At 41.5% G+C, this 20541-nt stretch overlaps 1 protein-coding gene across 1 annotated transcript in view; it reads left to right on the forward strand.

The window, feature by feature from the left end:
• The window catches only part of UMODL1 (uromodulin like 1), a 59502-nt gene that overhangs the window by 19053 nt on the left and 19908 nt on the right, over positions 1–20541 (forward strand). Inside the window, exons 7-15 of the mRNA XM_009679507.2 lie at positions 1168–1360; positions 2301–2441; positions 3233–3352; positions 5116–5370; positions 6971–7083; positions 8996–9215; positions 12778–12915; positions 13452–14189; positions 17314–17426. Coding sequence (XP_009677802.2) covers positions 1168–1360; positions 2301–2441; positions 3233–3352; positions 5116–5370; positions 6971–7083; positions 8996–9215; positions 12778–12915; positions 13452–14189; positions 17314–17426 — 2031 coding nt within the window. The remainder of the gene's footprint in view (positions 1–1167; positions 1361–2300; positions 2442–3232; positions 3353–5115; positions 5371–6970; positions 7084–8995; positions 9216–12777; positions 12916–13451; positions 14190–17313; positions 17427–20541) is intronic.

The raw sequence follows: 20541 nt of genomic DNA on the forward strand, positions 1-20541 counted from the left end.
GGACTTAATCAGTCCCACTGCCTCTCTCCATAGCTCTTAGTCCCAGTCTCCTTGCTCAGTTTATTGCTTCCCTCAATCCTTTTTTTTTTTAATATCCCTTTTGCCAGCACTAGGATTTTCTCCCTCCCTCTAGCCGTCATTCCTTCATCTACATTCTATTCTCAGTCCCCTCCTGTTCTTCTTTTTTGGCCCATCTCTTATTCCTTGTGTCCCCATCAGTGCACTTTCTCCATTATATTCCCTGAACACAAGTTAAAACAGCAAGAGGAAAGGCAGTGCTTTGTGTTCACAGCTCTGTTGCTTGCTCTCAGGACAACACAAAACTGAAATTATAAGGAAAATCCTAAGAGCCACTGGAAAAGCTGACTTACTCTGTCTGGTTCAGAGCTCTAAGAGTCTGAAGCATGCTTGGAGAGGAAGGACAGAAATGTAATTTTTCAGTGAATTTGAACTTGGACAAATGTGGTCACATTTTCCTAAGAAGAAGAAAACCCACAATCCTAATGCAAGTCATTCTACACACATGCCAATAGCAGGTTGTGCTTCCTAAACAGGCAGGCGGTGGTAGAGTTTCTTACACATAATGTCTCTGGAATTCTCTTTATTGACTTTTCATAGGTCCTAATTCTTAGGAACTGTTGAATTATTTCATCTGAAGCCTTCAACAACCAGAGGGAAAAAAATCAGCCTGAGGCTGACTCCTACCCTGGAAAACTTTACTTCTCCTGGCCAAACTATGGCAATGTTAAAGGACTCTTTTCAGTTGCTTAAAGTAAGAAGTGTTGGACAGCTTTGTTACAGGTGCACAAATGGCCTGTCTAAAGTATATGTTGTCTATTGAGATTTTGCTGTTTAAGCATTACATGCCAAAGAGAACATTTCCATATGTTTTTGGGTTACATGCTCCTGCCAAAGCATTTGAGATCTGACATTGCAGCTCCATGCCTTCTGCAGTTTGGCATTACTGTATTGTAACTCTTTTGTGAAACGTGATAAAAAGAAGAACTCACCCTGCATAAATACAGACCTAGTTTTCTAGGGTTTCTGAATCGGTGCTTTCTGCACTGAGTTTATAATGGTAATCATTGCACAGGTTATGCCTCGTTGGCATACGGTTGTACTGAAAAAGAAATGAGATACTGAAGTGTTTGTTCACCTGTTTTCCAGATTACTGGAGCGTTGCAGCCCTTGAATGCCTCTGTGTATCATATCCAGAGTAACCATGCAGAAATATATGCTGGGACAGTGGCCTCTCAGGTTCTCACTGGATTGCACCAACCAGCTCCACTAGTGGATGTGTCTTCTTCCTTGAAGGACATTGTGAAGCGTGTGTATGAAGTGATTGACACAGATGTGCAAGGTTGCTATTTATTATAATCCTATCCTTGGAGGAAGCCTTTTTATCCCTCTTCACTTGGGATTTTATCTGTATGACTATCTGTTGGCTTTCAAAAATTTGGTGTGGCAAATCATGCAAACTTTGCAAATATGGCCCTAAACCGTGAATTATGAGATGAATAGATGGATGTAGTTAGTAAGTATTTTGACGTGAATAATTTGGAGAGGAATACTCCTGCTTCCTGCATTAAATTTATTTTCTCCTAATAGCATAGCCCATCTTTGTATTGAAAAGCAAAGGGGGTTCAAGTATATGGCACAATCACTAGTTATTTTAAGCAGAAGTGGCTCTTAACAAAGGTGTTTGAGGTATTCTTTGGAAGCAGATATACTCTTCATATAGAGTTGTGTTATTTCCGGAAGCTTGCATGAAACAGTGAGTATTTATAGTCTGTTAATCACTATTCTGTATTTAAATTTTAGGTAAATATTTAAATATGTTGATTTAAATAGATTTAATCTATTTTCTGCTACATAGTTGTTTGAACATTTCCACTCCTGAAATGCATCAACAGCACAGTTTGTCATCACTTCTTACTCTCTGTTTATTTTTGAAAACTCAGTCCAACTTTCACTGAAACCACTAGGTAGATCTACTTTCCCCTGCCTCTCATTTTGCTTGGGTTTGGATGACACTCTGGGACTGTAAAAGAGGGCTGCCACTATTGCCACTTTATTCCAAAGAATCTGAGCAAAAAATGACAGTTAAAACTGAATCAGGGCTTGTTTCAGGGAAGGGCAGCTTTCTGATTTCATTGCACTGGTATGAATCTGGAGTTGTTTCAACAAAGTTACTGCAGATTTTCACTGAATTCATCATATCCAGAGCTTGGTCTACATGCATTGCAGGCCAGTCTCGATGTTGCTATCAAGATCTGTATAAGATGTGTTCTTCTTCTTAGATGTCAATGAATGTTCCTATGCCGAATTCAATGCTTGTCCTAAGAGAGACACCTGTGTAAATCTGGAGGGTTATTACAGCTGCAACCCTAAGCGTGTACATGCTGATGGCAGTCTTCATCAGATAACGACAATAAAGGAAGGTGAGGAACGTAGGCTTCACCTTGGAAATAACTGAGATGGCTTCTGTGGAACATTGGTTTAACGCATGAGCTGCCCCAGAAGTTAGGATTTCTGAAACATAGGGCAGCCTATATTCTCCTTTTGGGAAAAGGTGCCATAGGAGTTAGTTGCTAGCTTTTCCTGATTGAAACATGCTATCTTTCTCTCACAGTCCCAGACTTTCTCCCACTTTGCTCCCTCAGCTGTCCTTACCCACATGCCAAAGTCTCTCTAGCTTCAGACCTTGACTTCTTCCTAGAGCAAGTCATTCATAGTCAGTACACCTCTCCAGCAGCCTGGGGAAATATGATTAATGACATTATGTATACAAAAAGTCTCCTTCCCATTTGGACTGCATGATTACAGCCTGTACTCAGCGGCTGTATAATTTCACCTTGAACTGCAGAACTGTTGCCGAGTACTCTTTTGGAGGCAGCTGGAGTTTAGCAGTGGGTGACATGATTCTCTGCAAAGTTCAGCAAAGTATGTAGGCATGTGCTTACAGTCCACAGACATCAATGGGCCTGCTATCAGGCTTACAGATTATGAGATAAATAAGTGTTTGTAGCTTCAGAGTATTAGTTCAAAAACAATTTTACAGTCCCTTAGTCTCAAATATTAAGATAATGTATTATCATTATACTTACGTGACAATATATATATTTTCATTTGTATTTATATTACTTCTATTGCTGTTTTTCAGCTGCTGAAAATGTGAATGGTATTACTTTGAATTTGCTTTGTTAGGAATGCTTTACTGTTTCTCCCTTAGGCATAGAAGCATCTATTCCAAGTGCAGCGTTGGATCCCATTAACACTAGCAATAGCTCTCAGTCTATAAGTAATTCAACTCTCTTGTCCATGACTAACCAATCTGCTGAGGCTGGATGCTGTAAGTAACCTTGGATTTGAATGAATATTGTCTTGCTTTTAATTTGGCACCTCTTTGATCCCTTTTTCCTGAGGCTGGTTGACCTATGGGAGGATGTTCACAAAAGCTGATGATACTTTTGGAGTGAATCTCCATCTATGGAAATGGAAAGAGAGAGAGTCCCGCAGTGGGAGATTCAGATCAGGAGCTGTAGTGCTCTGAACTGACTGCTAAAAAAGGTCCTGTTTTCCCAATGGTTACTGAAGGAAGCTGGCCTCCTTGAAGCAGGGTGCCTGTGTTGCGCTTCTTGAGCCACTTGTGCCCGGTGAGCAGTTCAAATGCAGCTCCCACTGTAGGGCTTGTTTAGGATAATCCAAATCCTCCAACAAGAGGAAGAATTCCAGCGAGGGCTGCACAAGGTGGATACCACAGGCTTGCCTCTGGACCCAGCTGAGTGTTCATCCCTGCTTGGTCCGGAAACAAGGTAAAGGAGGATCCAGTACTGGCTGCAAGAGATCCTCCTGGCCATCGCCACTAGGAAGCAGATCTTTTGCCTTTCAGTCCACAAAGATGTGGATGGGGCACTTGTTCAGCCAGGGGAGCTGGCCACAGCCACCCTACCCTGGAGTTAACCTTTGTGAATGAATACTCTCCCTGCTTTGTATCATAGCTGTCTGAGGGACCATGATAAGAACAGATCGCGATAGATTTGTCTTTATATTGGTGACTTCAGTCCTTTCAGACAAGAGTTATCATAATCCTTTTAACAACATCATGTTCTTTAGGGAGGAAATTTCTTTAAGGAGTTCTTTGCCTAGTTCACTGAGACAAGCTGGATGTTCTTGATCTTCATCTTATCCACAACTTCTGATCCAATTTGAAGCTAAAGGAATTAAACTGAAATCTCCCTGGAGCAAGGCAGTATGGCTGGAAAAAATTCTGTCCCCTTAAAATAATTTAAGAAAGCAACCCTTTTTCTGAGGCTAACTGTTAGTATAAAAGAATTGAAGTTTGGCAGCAGGATGGCATGGGCTCTAGTTTAGCATAGGGGCTGATGTTCATCTCACCTGATCCCAGCTGTCTGTAAGAGAGATGTCTAATCTGTGGTCATTATCTGGGCTCTCTCTATAGTTAGTGGACAGGCCCTACTCAAAAGCATTTCATCTTACTGAATATAGGCACCTCCTCCTTTGAGGAGAGGAATCCTCTATGAAGAGTCCTGTCTTTTCCCATTAACATGGCAACGATTGCACTGGGCTAAAGTGGCATAAATAAGTAAAATGATCTCCCCTTCCTCCCCCACCCCCCAGCCTGCAAAAGATGGGGTATGTTTTCTGCTCTGACTTACATGGAAATCAGTAGGATTTTTCCAGGCCTAAATCGAGGCAGTGAATCTCCACCTAAAGATATGCATTTGATGATTAAGGTGACAAAAGGCTAAACAAGTGTGAACATAGTAGATTACACAAATTCACTATTTTCAACTTACTTTTGTTGCTTGAGCCCGTAGCTCACAGTCTGATTATCAGTATTACTAGATATTCAATACAAATACTTATGGTAAAAGGAAAAATAAAGAATGAACGCTCAGTTAATCACTGCAGTGGTTTGTGGAGGAGGGAACCTCTTACTGTGAGAGGGATGAATCTGTCGTGATGTCACTGAAAGAGAAACTTCCCCTATTGATTGTAGAAGTGCATGTCTACAATGGATTTAGAAGAGCACAATGTTTTAAGGATTAAATAATGCTTTTTCTTTGATAACTCTCCCCGGGACTGTGGTAGATCTCCCTTCAATTAGAAACCACCGAATCTTCAGTGTTACCAGCAGCAGTTTTGAAATGTCTTGGCACATCACTTCCACTCTGAACCATACTTTCCAAGTCCAAGTGTTCAAGGACAAGGAGATCATACAAAACCTGAAGACAGAGGAAATGAAAATGGATGTATCTGGATTGCAAACAGGTGTGATGTATTCAGTAGAGATCAGCTATGAAACCTGTGGAAAAAACATCATCTCCCATCAAAATGTTAAAACAGGTAAATAGCCACTTGAAAATATTCTCTGTCTCTACATTTGCTTGCAGTTCAGTAGTGATCCCTTTGGGCCTCCCCCATCTCCATTTTCCACCTCCCTTGACACTTTCTCTCCCCTCCACCCCAGCACTTCCACAATCTGGACTCCGAGGCAGCAGAGCTTTGGCCTTAGCTGATAAAGCAGTGCTAGAGCTGACTCAGACAATTACAGATATTAGGTTAAGCTAGAATACATTTTTTCTTGGTTGGCACTGCCTTCTGCTACCACTGTTAACCCTTCTTGTATCAGGCCCTTTTTTTCCTGATTGACAGCTGGGGCAAGTGAGGAATCCAGTCAACTGGTTTGGCCAAGGCTCTGCTGAGCTAATGAAAGTGCCCAGAGGAAGGCCGGATTGGGATTAATAGTTTATGAGTGACCAGCATTAAAGTGAATAACGAGAGCTGTGTAAGAAAGCTTGCTGAATAAGCTGCATAATTTCATTTAAGTAGCCAATGATGTTAGCTTCCTGAGACCCTAATCTGTTGATCAAACATAACTTTACCTTTTCTTTATCTTTAAATTATTTCCTGAGCCTTCACACAGAAAGAAATCTCTCTTCATTATCTTTAAAAAGCAGGCAGTGAGCTATTTAATACCTGCCAGCATGGGAATGCTGCTATTTATGTTCATCTGTAAGAGTCTTCCCTTTAATTAGATGAGAGATGACTCCCATCTGGGTCACCAGGAACTGCCTCTCTTCATGGGGGGAAAGTAGGAGGTCTAGTGCTCAGGGAAGCAGGTGGTTAATCTGCAGAATGTGGCATTGGAGCCCTTGGAAAAAGAGGTTTTCAAAGATGAATCCAAAGAATAGCTGCCTCATATTGTTTATACAGCTTAAATTGGTTATAGATTCCTTGACTGTAGCTTTCAACTGATGTGCTCTGTGCAGGATCTGTCCGTGCTCACCAGAGGAGGTGGTATGCACAGTTTTTTTCCTCTTGAGTTTAGGAGTATACTTACTACTCACACTGCTAAGATCTGGAAGAAAAATAATTGTGACTGAAGGATTGAAGATGAACTGACAGGCATTCAACCCTGGATGTAAATCAAATGCAATAGTTATGTAGGGCCATGTCCACAAGGATATGGGTATACCCATCTCTCACTCAGTTGGAATTAGGCACCTAAATATCTTTATGGACCTAATGTAAGGGCTCGGTGTATAGAAGACTCATAGCAGAAAATTGGCTTCGGTTTCTTGGTTTAATATCAAATTCTCTTATCCGTCATATCCCTGCCCCCTGTCCCCCCCCTCAAAAAGAGGAGGAGACAAAAGGGGGATCTTCTTTTAAATACTTTTTCTCCCACTATCTTTCTCTTACTAGCAATACATTCATGTCTTCTACTCTGTGTATATTTGAGTCTAAAACAGATGGTGCATATCAATTGCATTTAAACATTTTATCTTAGATTGTGCCCAAGAACAGGTGTGCTGACACCATACTACTGCTGGCTGCCAGCATTTGGCTGTGCCTCTGAGATTTTGGTCTGAGTACATCAGTTTTGACTGAATCCTTTCCTCTTCTGCTTGGTCAGCATGTATTTTAATATTGTGTTCTACAGAGGCCAAGATATTTGGTGTCACTATGAGGATCCTGAACTACAACTTCACTGAAGATTTCTATGATGCCAGCAGTTCAGCATATCAAGAATTTTCAAGATTGTTGTTTACAGAGGTAATGTTAAAGTACCATGGGTAATATATACATTTTTAAATTGAGAATTTATTTAATTAATTAGAGGATTTTGTATACAGCTGAAGTGTCCCTTGAAAATCATCATACCATCTCCTGTGACCTATCTTTACAATTAAAACAAAATCCATCTGACTAAACAGATCAAGCCCTTGATCTTGTTAGCAGTGGAGCCAATGGGAATTTTTCCTTACAGAAGAGTAAAGGAAGAAGAAAATCAGACATGCAATAGGGGCTTCTTTCCTTGGATCTTTACTTTGGCAATAAACTCGCACTAAATTGACTTGAGGCGTTTTAATAGATCTTTGAAATGACATTGCTGGCATTCATTTCAGTGCTGTCTTCTCAGTAAATGTCTGACTGCTTTCAAAGCTCTTTCTTCTTTAAGCAAAAGTGACCCAACTAGGCTTTCTTCTCTAGCTCCATTCATTACGCACCCAAGTACAGCCACTATCGATGCTCAGGTATAATCAGCCATAAGCATAACTGAGTCATGAACTCTGTTACCAAGTCTGAGCTTCCCAAACAGGGAGGATATTCTAGACACCATAATCTCTTACAGTTTTGTCGTACAGAACAAAGCCCGGACAGAGGAATTTAGATCTTGATCCAAAACTTAACTTTCCCAAAATACAGGGGGACTCATAAACATATGTGAATATAAATCTGGGTGGAAAAAAACCCCGCCAACAACAATGGAACTATATTTTCAAAGACAGCACAGAGGAGACATTTACATATGAAAAATTGGTAATTGAGTCTTCTGGCATGGTTTTATTTCCCATAGCTGCAAATTATCCACGTTTGTTGCGCGGGAGGAGTTTTGTCAGTAAATCTACTCTAAGGTTGATGCACACCTAATTGGCATCAAGAGGCTGGGAAGGAAAAGGAGGGCTGCACATCTGTGCCTCTTCTGCCTCACTGCATGCTTCGAAGCATGCTATCTACTTTTTATTTCTTTCCTTTTCTCTTTTTCTTGCCTCCCCACCCACCCAGATATGCACTTAGACCAGTTAAGCAGCTTGTTTGTAGAAATGTTTTGAGCAAACTCCAGTTGAATGGGAGCACAGCTGTGTTGATTTATGACTATGCACTGCATGCTCAAAGGTGTGCTTTGTGGTGCACATATGAAAAAAAGGCTCAAGCAAAAGAGATGCTTCCCAGAGATGTAGGGTGAAACCTGCCAACTTCAGCACAGCTCAAATTGTGACGGGAGTATGCCAGCTTTAATACTCAGGGTAACACCATTTATTCAATAAGTATGTCTACTTAGCTGAATGTTAATCAGTCATGATGTAATTGTGATATTGCCTTTAAGCTGAGCTGTCTCAAATACATTTTCTGGAAGCTACCCGCCCATTTTTCTTGCTGCTCACTCTGAGATTACTGAGTCACTGTACTCAGTGCAGGCTAGTCTTGGACTGGTGAGTTTCAAATAATCACTGGTGCCTAAAGCTATGCCTAAACTGGTTAATCAAACATTTCCAGAACCATTTTCTGGCACTAAGACCCGGTTGCACAAAACAGCCTGCATCCATACTGTTTGGCCTTACCAAGTATGGTGGCCACATTCAAATTGCCTATTGAGACTGACCCTTGGCCAGTGCTAAACGCCAAACTCTGCCTGGGTACCGCTTGGGATAAGATAAGTGGTCAGATAGGTCCCATTTTCAAGTGTACCTAGGTGTACCAATGAGACTCTCACTTCTGTGTGCTTCTATAATCTCTGAAAAATCAGATTTCTAAAACACTTTGAAACTCCTCCTTTTACCACATTTTTCTACTAATATGGCATGCATATAAATCTTTAAAAATGGTACTATCATGATTCAGTTTTAAAATAAGTTATTCCTCTTGAGTTCCTAATTGTCAATGCTTCTCTCACTTTATTCAGATTGGAAATTCATTTCCGCCCAACATTTCTGGCTTATACAAATCTGGGAAGCTGAAAGTGCAGATTGAATCTCTGCAAGCTGGAAGCATCATTGTGAGGCTCAGAATCACTGTACAGGATCCCGAGTTTCCAGTCGATGCCTCTACATTTTTCCCAGTGCTTTCTTACCTGTACAATAGTTCTAGGCTTTTGGTGGATCAACAAAACACCTCAGTAGAAGGTATTTTTTTAAACAACAAAGCAGGGTTTATATTTTGATCACACATGTTATCATTAGCTTTCTTCATGAAAAGTATTTTATAGAGAGACAAAGCACGGTGTGGATCTTAACGGTGATTTGTTGGAGAGGAAACTATGACATCAGAACAGCTCTGTGGGCTTTTATCTGTAAGCCCAGAATAAGGAGCACTTGGCTGTCCCCAAGTGCCTGCAGGCACTCTTTCCCTCTACTTGAGTATGTTCAAGGAGAAGAGGAGCACTCAGTTTCCCTATTAATTTTTCTCTCCCTCCTCCTTGTGAGCTATTGGAAGTTTGCCATATCTTGCATTGAATTAAGGATAGAATTACTTGGGAATATTTGCAGCCTTTAAATACGCATGCCCTCTAGATAATTTGTGCTTCAAGGCTGTGGGGTTGTATTCAGGCCAGGGTTTAAGAAAAGAAATCCAACATCTTAACAATAGAAATCCAGCCAGAGAAATTCCCTAATGTCCTCTTAGTGAATAGGACTAAAGAAACATGCATGGAACTTATGTTAAACTAGGCCTTTGTTTGATCTTAAGTAATCACCATTTTTATCTTCAAAGGACTAAGTTCTGGCTTCAGGTTTCACAGCTGACAAAGCTAGCCAGAGTTCATAGAGCTGCCAAAGTCAAGAGAATGGGTTATTCTTCTCTCCTAGTGTATTGTGCCCTTAAAAGCTTATTTACTATGATCAAGGAAAACTCCCTTTGGAGTTGCAGAGCATATACCAAGGTTAGAGAGAACAAGAGAGGAAAAAAATAGAAAAAACAGATTGCACCTGAAGCCTATGAGTATCGCACCGCTCGCAGATACCGAATTTGAAGATGCTGATGTGTGCCAAAATACCTTACAAACACCTTTGATATTCTTCTCCTGGCTGCACAGAGGCTTGTGGGTGTCCTGAGTCTGAGGGGGTTGGAAGGAAGGAGGCAAAAGTTCTTGAGCGTTATTTTAAATTTAGAAAGCCAGATGACTTCCAGTAGCAGCTCTTTTAACCAGGAGCACAGCCAACTCCGTCACTCTTCTTTAGGGCTAGAAAATTGGGTCTATTTCTTAGCTCCAGCCAGAACAGCATTGTTTAACCTGAGTTTCTTAAAGTCAGATGTGGAAAACAAGGCTGAAAAATGCAGTAAAGGAAAGATTTGTATGATGGGGTCAGGAAGCACGGCAGCCTGAGTCCTGGGACATGTATTAGGTCATAAGCTAGCATAACTCCTCTTGTGTTGGGGAGCATTGCCACCTCTCGGATGCTCTGTGGAACCTGGCCACCAAAAGACGATATGTTCTTAGTTTAGTGACAGCAGCAGAGCAGAGAATTCGTCCTTAAAATAGCAAGAATGAGAAGTCAGAAGGGATAGCACAACTGAAGGAATGGCACAATTGCACCTCTCTTTCCATCTCAATTATTAAGTTTTCTACCATGATATATAGACACTAAAATGGTTGTCTGTTGTGTGAAGCATAGGAAGAAAAGGGAAAGGGACGTGTGCTGAACCAGGGTCAAGGTGCATCTAACACAATATCATGTCTTTAGTAGTAGCTGGGAACCAATTCCTAGAGAAGAGTAAGAATATGGCAAGTGTAGTCAATGTCTCTGCTGGTTACCGACTGCTCCAGGACTCCCTGAATCCAATGTGATTTCTTTTGGGTTTCTCCTCCGTGGACCCCATAAAGGCATGCAAATCTTCAGCAGCTGCAACCTCATTAGGCAAGGAGGTCCACAGATTTTTACCCACTGCGTGTACCTCATACAGATGTAATGGATAATCAGGATGAACACAACAGTGGGTTTACTGTAATTCTTTGTGTGGGCAGAGAAGGTTCTTGTCAAGTGAAACAGGCCAGAGAGATGCCAGTAGTGCAGAAAGGGAGCACAGAGCGCATCGTGGCTGAGACGCAAAGACTATAGAGGAGAGAGGGTGGTGTGTGTGTCCAGATGCGTATGTATAAGAGCCAGTGAGCACAGAGGAGAGAATACAAGTTTTGGGCTGAATCATTGTGGAATGTGGCTATCAGAGATGAAGAAATTTGCTTAAAAAGCCATGCTAGGTAATGGGAAAGGAAACTCTCAGAGACAATGGAGCCAGGGAAAGTAAATTATTTGGCAGTTAGCACTAGAACATCTCTCAAATGGTGTTTGAAACCATCAAGAGTTGCAATTGCCTCATAGCATAGTAAGGCATTTTCATTGCTGATGCTTTAATCAGTCCTGCATACTTCTGTACTCCTTCTGTACTTGATAGGCAGATGCTGGCTATGGACACATGAGATTATCTAATGGAAATGATCATGGATACAGCAATTATCTAAGGAGGAAGAAAGGAAAAAGAATAGAAATATTAGCTTGAAGGAAGTAAAAGGGGAAGCTGTACGCAAGCCCAAAGGCAAACATATGTATGTGCATGCAGACACATGCTCTGTGCTTTCTGTTTCTAGAATGGGACTTCGTTTCTCAGAAATAGTCACAGTAATTAATATCTATATGTTTGCAGAACAAGTGTTCATAATAATGCTTTATGCAAAAAAAAAATTGAGGCCTCTGATCAGAATTATTTGTCCCAAGATGTAGAGTTTTCAGACTAGCTTCCTGCTCTCAGTCAATTAAGGCCTGAGGCTGTGAATGTATATGCGCAAGCGAGTGTATGCAGGAAGTGGTTACGTGGAATTCACCGAGATTAATAATGGGTAAAGCATTAACTCCCCCTTCACATGCTTGCTGGGACACAGTGCAAATGCTGATGTAAGACTCTAGATCAAAATCCTTCAGGAATGAAGGTATTCAGTCATAAAATTGATCTAAAACTCCATGATGGGAGCATCTTCTTTCTTTAACCTGTTCAGAGTGACTGGAATTAAGCCTTAGAAATACCATCAGAGCATAACCATGCCCTGATGAACCAAGATCTCTTTTCTGAGACTACCAGAAAGAGGGTCAAGGTTTTATAATATTTTCTGTAAAAATAAGTCTTTTATAAGAAGAGGTTTTGCCCTTCCTTATAACTTCCTCTGCTAAGAGGAGATTTACTTCCATTTACCTTTTATTTGAAGCAGAAAATGATTTGACTTCAAACTGTATTTAATATTCTAGCTAGTGGTAGCAGAACTATTCACTACTTGATGTATCTGGAGATATTGTAACCAGAATTTTGTATAATGTATGCTTTTGATATATCTATCTCTCTGGCCTCCTATTACCTTATACTTCTATTTTATTTTCATTTAGCAGACTTTATTACACACAAACCTACAATATTTTCCTCACTTCAAATCAGGGTATAACTCTAAAAAAACTTCTTTAAAAAATTCTTTATCTGGAGAAAATATTCTTTAGAGTGAAAGGACGATAGTTGATTTTTTTAATGTGACCCAATAACAACATAGATAGTGTTCTGCATCACTCGGAGCTTGTTGTTAGGTAAATGATGAGAGAGGAAGATCACATACGTAAATACTTAGAAAAGGACTACTTTGTGATTATTTCTAGCTTAATGCAGCAGAAAGGAGGCTGTTTGACTGATATTCTGGTTTTGGTCTTCCAGACTGGGATGAATGCGCTTCGCAGTCTGAGAACGACTGCTCCGTGTTTGCAGAGTGCATCAATTTGATGGGCTCGTACCTGTGTCGATGCAAGACAACCATGGACACCAATCCATCCCGACCTGGAAGAAACTGTGAAGGTGAGTAAGAGACAGCTGTTTAGTTTCTGTTGCCATGAAAGGTGGGAATAAGCAGTATTTTTCCACATCTGCTTTTATTAAAAGTGTTTATATAATGCATGAAGTGCAGTCCCTGGCTGAAGACTCATGTATAATCTCTGTCCACCATGAACGTGATCCTTACATATGTCTTTGCATGTAATCTCTCAGCACTATTCTTTGATCAGCCTAAAGACCGGCTGCTGAGAAACATGAGGCACACTTTCCTTTTTCTTGGCATCTCTAGGGCTAATTTCCCTCTTCTGTAATGATCCATGCCTTACAAACCAGAAGAAGAGATACAGGAATCAAATCTTCTTTGTGTGGGCACAAACCAGACTCAGTACCATAAAAATTGCATATGCTGCAATTCATTAATAAAATATCTGAGTTCTGTTTCCGTAACACTGTTACACGTGGCGAGGTGGGCTCAGCCATTTCCTTAGGTCAGATCTGGCATGTCCTTATGTTCTCTTCTGATCTGAGATTCCATTTCACATGCATTTGTTGTGCTGCAGGTGAAATTGTGAACCCCCTTACTGAAACAACGGCCTTCGAAATAACAGGCACCACAGAGACTGCTCCTGAAGTGAGCGCTGCAGACTCTGCTTCCCTGGCCTTCACTGAGATGGAGGTGGTAGCTGCCGTAGGCTCCAGAATGAGCACTACCATCCACGTCCCTGCTGTACTGCCCCTGAGTGACAAGCAAGCACCCCACAGCCATTCTTCCACCAGTGCTCCTCCAGCCACTTGGAAAAAAGACCTGTCATCACAGATTGGCTTTGGCAGGGAAAACAGCTCCAGGGTCATGGGGGCTGCAGCCAGCGAGGAACTGGCTGTGACTACAGAGCAGCCGGAAGCTGTAAGTCTCTCACAGCGAAGCTTGGTGGGAGAGGCTTCCCCTGGTTCATTGCAACATGCAGCTGCTCTCACAAATGCACCCACGGGCATGGCTGGGCAAAAGCAACTCAGTTCGCCATTGCCAATGTTGTCAAATCAAACGGCCAATGATACTACAGGAAGACACGCAGCTTTTGGTGTGCCTGAGGTAAGCTCTCAGGATGGCCCCAGTACAACTCTGCTGGTCACAGGAGATGCTGGAGTTCTTACTCTCAATACCACTCTCAAAATTCATGTAGAGACGGAAAGAAACAACAGCTCTTCGTCTGAGAAATATTTTGGCATCCTGGGGTCGCCAGCTTTGCCAGACTCCTCTCAGGCTTCCAGCCCAACGCCAGGCTCGGCCATGGACTGCAGTGAGTATGCGTCCAGCAGGGGCCTGCACGCACGGTAATTCAACAGCCTGAGAAGCCAAACCTCACTCAAATTCCAGGAAGATGCACGTTTGTTGTAATCAGTGGTCTGGAATGAAGGCAACTGAAATTAGTTTGTCTTTGTCAAATATATTTTCTTGCAAGAATTGGCACTTTTTTCTAAATCAACGTGTTAAAATACTCTGGCTTTCTGGTAATTTGACAGTAGTTCTATTGATGTTACATTTATTCTTCTCAAAGCAGGTGAAGCGAATCACACAGTGTTCAGAGTGTGGCTCGTTGAAACATATATTACTTCTCCTTTTGCCACATATCTTGGTTTCTTCTGCGTGCTCTGTAGCAGCAGCCTACAGAGATATCTTAGAGACCTGAGAAAGCAAATGATGTGCCTTCCTATTTCCGTCAGTTAAGCATGGGTTAAACAGAATCCTTCAGATCCCCTGAGGTGCAAGAGGTGCAAGGAAATATGTGAGTCTTTTTTTGAAGACCTCTAATTGAGAATGACAAGGCTGATAGAGAGGCTTCCATCCATTTAGGTTTGAGAGGACGTATTGCAGCTACTTAGGGAATATTTCTGTTGATTGGAGCTGAATCACAATTCAAGGTTAGGGTCAGATTTGGTCTTTAAATTATAGTTGGGGTTGGGATGGGAACGTCACTATCTCTGCTCATTGCTAAATGTACTGTTTCTTTAGTGTGTTAGTAGGTGAGACCTGCTTCTATTTTGTTTCTGCTTGTCTTTATTCTTTCTCTCATGCCTTCTACATCTCTCCAAACACAAACTGCATGCTCCTGTTTCTCTGTTCTCTTCCTCTCCACTAGGATCTCCTGTTCCTGGGGTCTCCATTCGTCCAGTGCCCTTCTGGTTCTCGCTGGTTCCTTTCTCACTAAACCCCCTTTTCACCCTCCTGAGACCATCTCCGCTGCTTCTTCACCCTCTCTTGCAGTGCCATAGCCTCCATTTCTCCAGCCCTATTAGTCTCTGGGCAGCAGTGCCCAGAGATGCCTTTCTTTTTGCTTTTGTCTTCTCTTCATATCCTCTTCATATCCTTTGTACTGCCTGGCACTGGTGAGACCTGGAAACAGAGCTGGGTAAATACATTATTTGGGAGCTGCCTGGCCAAATGGAGGAAAAAAGTCAATTTGGATTGAGTAAAATATTAACCTCAAATGAAAAGCACCATTTACTGCTTTGCTTTGTACCTTCCCCTATCTTTGATATAAGAAAGAGTAAAAAAAAAGTTTTTTTCTTGTTTTTTTCCTTCAAATGAAAGCAACAAATGTTCATTTTTTTTTGAAAATGTCGAGGTAGCTCCTTCTAGCTGTCAAATATTGAAGATCCTTTTCTTCCAGCTTAAAAAACAAATTGAAGAATTCTACACAAAAACATTCATTTTATACAAATCTGCTTTCTTATCTGGATAAATCAAATATTAAGCCAAGTACATTTGTCCAGCTTTTGCTGGGAAAGAGGCCTGCAAAGGGACTATGCTATGAACAAGAGAAAGAGCCACCGTGGTGATACTTCACCAGCCCAAGCAGGTAATTTAAAGGGCAAAAATCCATCTTTGGTGATGCTTAATATAGAGCTCCTCCTTGTGGCAACATCTCTAACCTGGAGCTCATCCTTAGCCCACTCTTCCTAGCTTGACATATCTTTTAAACATAGGCTTGGGTGTTTTTTTGAGCTGAAAACTGATTCAGAACATTTTCCCCCACACACTCCCAAACTTCAGATATCTGAGTGTGATTTATCTTCTAAATATCTGTGCTCACATGGCAGGACAAGCTAGAGCAGAAAGCAGAGGCAAATCCTTTGATCTGCCCAGTGGTGGTGAGGATTCCTTCTGGATCAGAAACATTTTGGGATAAAGCAAGCCGTCAGTAGCTTGCTTTAAGTAGACATGAATTTCTCCTCTCTCCTGCAAAGCTTTACTTTAAGACCATTTCTCTTCTTCTAGTACCTGTCTCACCTCAAAGGATTATTGTCTCCAATGTGACCAGAGGTAGCTTTCATGTAATGTGGTCCGCAGAGTCTATGCAGACTTCTGCTTTTCAATTCTTGCTGCTTCCGTAAAAGCAGCTAATAGAGGAGACTAAAATTTAGTGCAGGAGCCTGACAGTCTCATGACTGGAAGCTGGTATCTTATATACCATTGAAATCAGGACAGAAATGTGTACGAAGGAAAGCACGGCAGTATACCAGAAGGTGAAGACTGGTAATTGAATTCAGAAATGATTTTTAAGCTAGATCGTACTATCCTTGAAGTTTTTGGTAGAGAACCATCCTCCGTTTCTAAGAAACATTGAAGCCAGTGTAGATCTTGGTGGATATCTAAGGCTAAGGATGATGATTCGTTAGCAGCTGGAAGGCAGTGTGAAAGACCATGGGCTGGAAATGGTTGAGGTGTTGGGTAATATAAATCAGTTTATTTAACTAGTGACTAAAATGATGCCAGTGGTATAAATCATGTCTTGAGAAGCCCTTCCGCTCCATTTCATGATCACTTTCAGTTTCTGCTGTAACAATACAAAAAAAAAAAAACCCACCAAGAAATGACCTAAAACATCTGAGATTGCCTTAATGTGATTCAGGAGATACAGCTTTGTGAGGAGAAGGCATCAGATTCATCTCATCTAAAAGGAGCCATTTGAAAGGTGCATGCCTAATCTCTGATAGCTATCTAGCCTTCACCTGAGGTTGGAGGGAGGATCTAGACACTGGAATAGTTTGCCATCTGCAGGGGCCAGTGTCCCTGGGACAGCTAGGTGAGATTAGGTGAGCAGTTCAGACACCTGAAAATAGCCATAGAGTGACATTTGGGATGCTCCAGAGCATCCAAGACACAGGCTGTCGGATATAAGACCTAAATGAGATTTTTGCCCTTCTTGAGAAGCATCCAAAGGTCAGAGAGGATAGCGTAGGATGCCAGATGCTTATGTTTAGGCATTTGCATCCCTGCCTGCTTTTCAGAGGGCTGGCTTTCTGTTGCTTTGAGTTGAGATGAACCCCAGGTAACCAGGCATGCCAGTGACTGTCTCACACTCATCCATGGACCACAGTCCATGAAGCCTGTGTCTAAATTATCATTTTCTTATTTTGCAGCTGTCCAGAAACTTAATGGGATGGTGCGGATAACAAATGTGAAATTCTCTCTGGGCTTTAGTAATACAAGCAGTGAGGAATTTCAAAACTTTGCACGGCTTTTTGTTGATGAAGTAAGTGGATAAGAAGGATGCAACCTGTTACTGGTCTCACTAAAAGCATGTGTATGATTTTCCCCTTAAAAGGTGTATGCCAGCTATGTGCTTCTTCACACACTTGAATGGTCTGAGTCCCACTGACTCTATGAGACTGTGTAGGCAGCATACTGCAGTGTTTTAGAGTGGGAAAAGGATTTGGTGAGTGTCTGATGCCTCTGTTTTCTCTGTTGCTCACATCTCATTATTATCTAGCTTATTTATTTCCTCCAGGGATGTTGTGAAATGTTAATGAATATTTGCAAAGTGCTGGCGATACCCTCGCCCTGCACAGTGGTATATTAGTGCACCGTATGTCTGTCGTTACCCTTTTGCATAGTACCTTAAAGGTGACATTTTTATAATCATCCCTTTCTGTAGGCCAATATCTAGAGAGGGAGTCTAATGCGGTTTCTTGGTAAGTCACCTCTGCCACCATTTCTAGTTAGGGGACAGGGTATGAAAGCGCACTGCAATATCAGCTTCTGCTTTAACACTCTCATAATTCTCAGGCATTGCCTTTGACAGTATTACTTTCCTAATTTCTTAGTGAATTTATCAGAAGTCTGTTCCTGCTGCACCTTTTGGTGTTTACACACATCTGTGGTTGGAAAAACACTGATTGTGTTGTGCTGCTTTATTGCCTTCTCTATTTCCTCTTAACTGTCTACTTTTTTAGAAGGATTAATAACTATGATGATAAATCCACTGCTGACAATTATTTGACTTTTTGGTTGCAGCAGAGCTCTCCCCAGACTCCCGCTATGTACAGAGTTATAGCCTGTCACTGAAGTACAGCTGTCTGTGGGGAACGCAAAGACAACAATTCGTGTTCAGTCAGAGTCCAGAAAATGAAAGATATTGTGGCCGGCATGAAATTAGAGAAAATTGTAAGGGAAATGTGTAATCTCTTTTGCTGTGCATAACACTTCCTTGGATATCAAATGACTTTCCCAGTGGTTGCTACTGGTTTGCACCCTTCTGGATGTGTTAGTGGAGCATAGCTTTCTCAGGGTTGCTTCTGCCCCAGGCAGTCACATTATAAAAACAGTCACAACAAGAAAGTGGCATGATTACGCAAAGTGAAAAGGGAACAATTCTCCATTGACCTCACTTTCATTCAAAATCACTCTGAACTAAATATTGCCAAAGATTTTTCTTGAATTTATTTGTTGTCACCATCTACAATTCAGAAAATGTATAAATCCTCACACTTATAATGTTCTTTGGTGTAGAGCTGCCCCAGTACGTAAAGCCTTGTGGTTAAATTGTCAGTACGGCAAATAGAAATACCGCCCTTGCAATACAGCGTACGTGAACTTGAGGTAGAAATCTTGATGTGACAAGATTTCACTGTCATGATGTGACAAACTTTCATTGTCATTTTCCAGGCTAGTTTCACCATGCTCCTCGCATTGCATCTGAAATACAACATTGCAAAGAGGGAGAGAGTATTTTACCCTTGGGTTTTGCTCAGCCTGTCTTTTGCAAGAGCCAAGAAGAATATCATGACAGCAAGGGCTTGTTCTCAAGAAAATGAACTGGAAAAACAAAGGGTTTAAAGTGAGAATGCATACTCTGATGTGCATTAAATTCCTGAGTGGGAGGGATCATTCAGGATTCTAGTGTCTTAAATATTGATTGAAAAGAAGTTTAAAACTAATAAACGGTATTGCCTTATTCCACAAGGTGACTCCCTCACTTGGAACTGGCACAGCCTTCATTTGATGTAGCTTAATGCACTTACAATAAATGTAATTAAAGCCATTGGAATGCGGAATGAATGTTAATACACGAATTAAGGCAGTCCCACTGTTCCTGCGGAAGTTCACCCCTTTTGTTAATTTGAGTTTATCCCTCTGTTGCGAGATCCTTAAAGTTGGCTTTGGTGGTGGCTGGGCAGATGTATGCTGTAGTACCTTTCTTTTGGTAGTGCTGGCAGAGCGGGTATCATGGGGGGTGGGCGCTCTGAGCAGAAAAATAGGTTTGATGCAGGTTATCATCTTATTGAATAATAAGATGTTCTCTTAAAATTAATGTCCCTTTTACTTACTTGTTTCCAGAATGCCAGTGCATTTCCTGCTCTGTTGGCCACGCAGGCATGTATGTACACGTAGGTGACCTGCGATAGCACTGATGAGCTGCTGACGTCTGGCCTGGGACCTGCTGATGGGCGGTCCCAGAAAACCACAGCCAGCCCTGTGGTGGAAGCCTGGCTGCATGAGTCTGGCGCTTTCCTCTCACTTAAAACGCTTGTCGACCCTTCCTATAACATTAAATCATTTTTAGTGGGGCTTCCACCTGGCCCTTAACTTTATGTCCCTCCTGGTTTTCCTTGCTTTAACAAGGGACATTCCCTTTTCTTGATGTCCCTGTTAGTTTTGTCTATGCTTTCTCCCTTTCTTGTGGCTCTTCTTTCGGCATACATGTTTTTCCTGTTTTGGCTTTGCTAATGTTCTCTTTTGCATGCTGCAGGAATTGTAGGTACAATTATGGGTCCCAAAATATTTCATTTTTTGTAAGAAAACCTCAAGGATGCTATATCTTGAACTACTTATTTCTAAAAAGTCACTCGTCTCTTTTCCTCATTTTCTCGTCCCAGAGTTCTACTCACCTCATCAACCATTATTTTGATAACCTAGGGTGTGGTATGTATCGTGAAATCATGCAGCCTTCTGAATAAAGGGTTTTTTAGTGTCATCTAGTGGCTAGCTACAAGTAATGTGATTGTACTTTCGAAGATGCTTTTCAAGCTTTGAGTCATGCTTTGTAAGGGGAAATATGAATAAAGACAGAAACAAATAAACCAAACAAAAAGTTCCAAGCCCAAAGTAAAAAGAGGCAACAATAAAACCAAACATTCAGAAAAAAGATGAGAAAGGAATCCTGGTAAAAGTGAGGATGGGCTAGGAGGATGTTGCAGGTATATTTAATGCCCAGAAGTTTGGACAAAAGATTATGAAAGGTAGAAACTTAGGGCTGACCCACAACTTTTCAGTACATGGTTATGAAATGGCAGAAAGGGAGAGAATAGACCCAAGAACCCTGTGGCTGGCTGACATGGCAGATAGTGTGCCTGACAAGGACAAGCTGC

This window comes from Struthio camelus, chromosome 1, assembly GCF_040807025.1.
Source record: "Struthio camelus isolate bStrCam1 chromosome 1, bStrCam1.hap1, whole genome shotgun sequence".
Taxonomy (NCBI): Eukaryota; Metazoa; Chordata; class Aves; order Struthioniformes; family Struthionidae; genus Struthio; species Struthio camelus.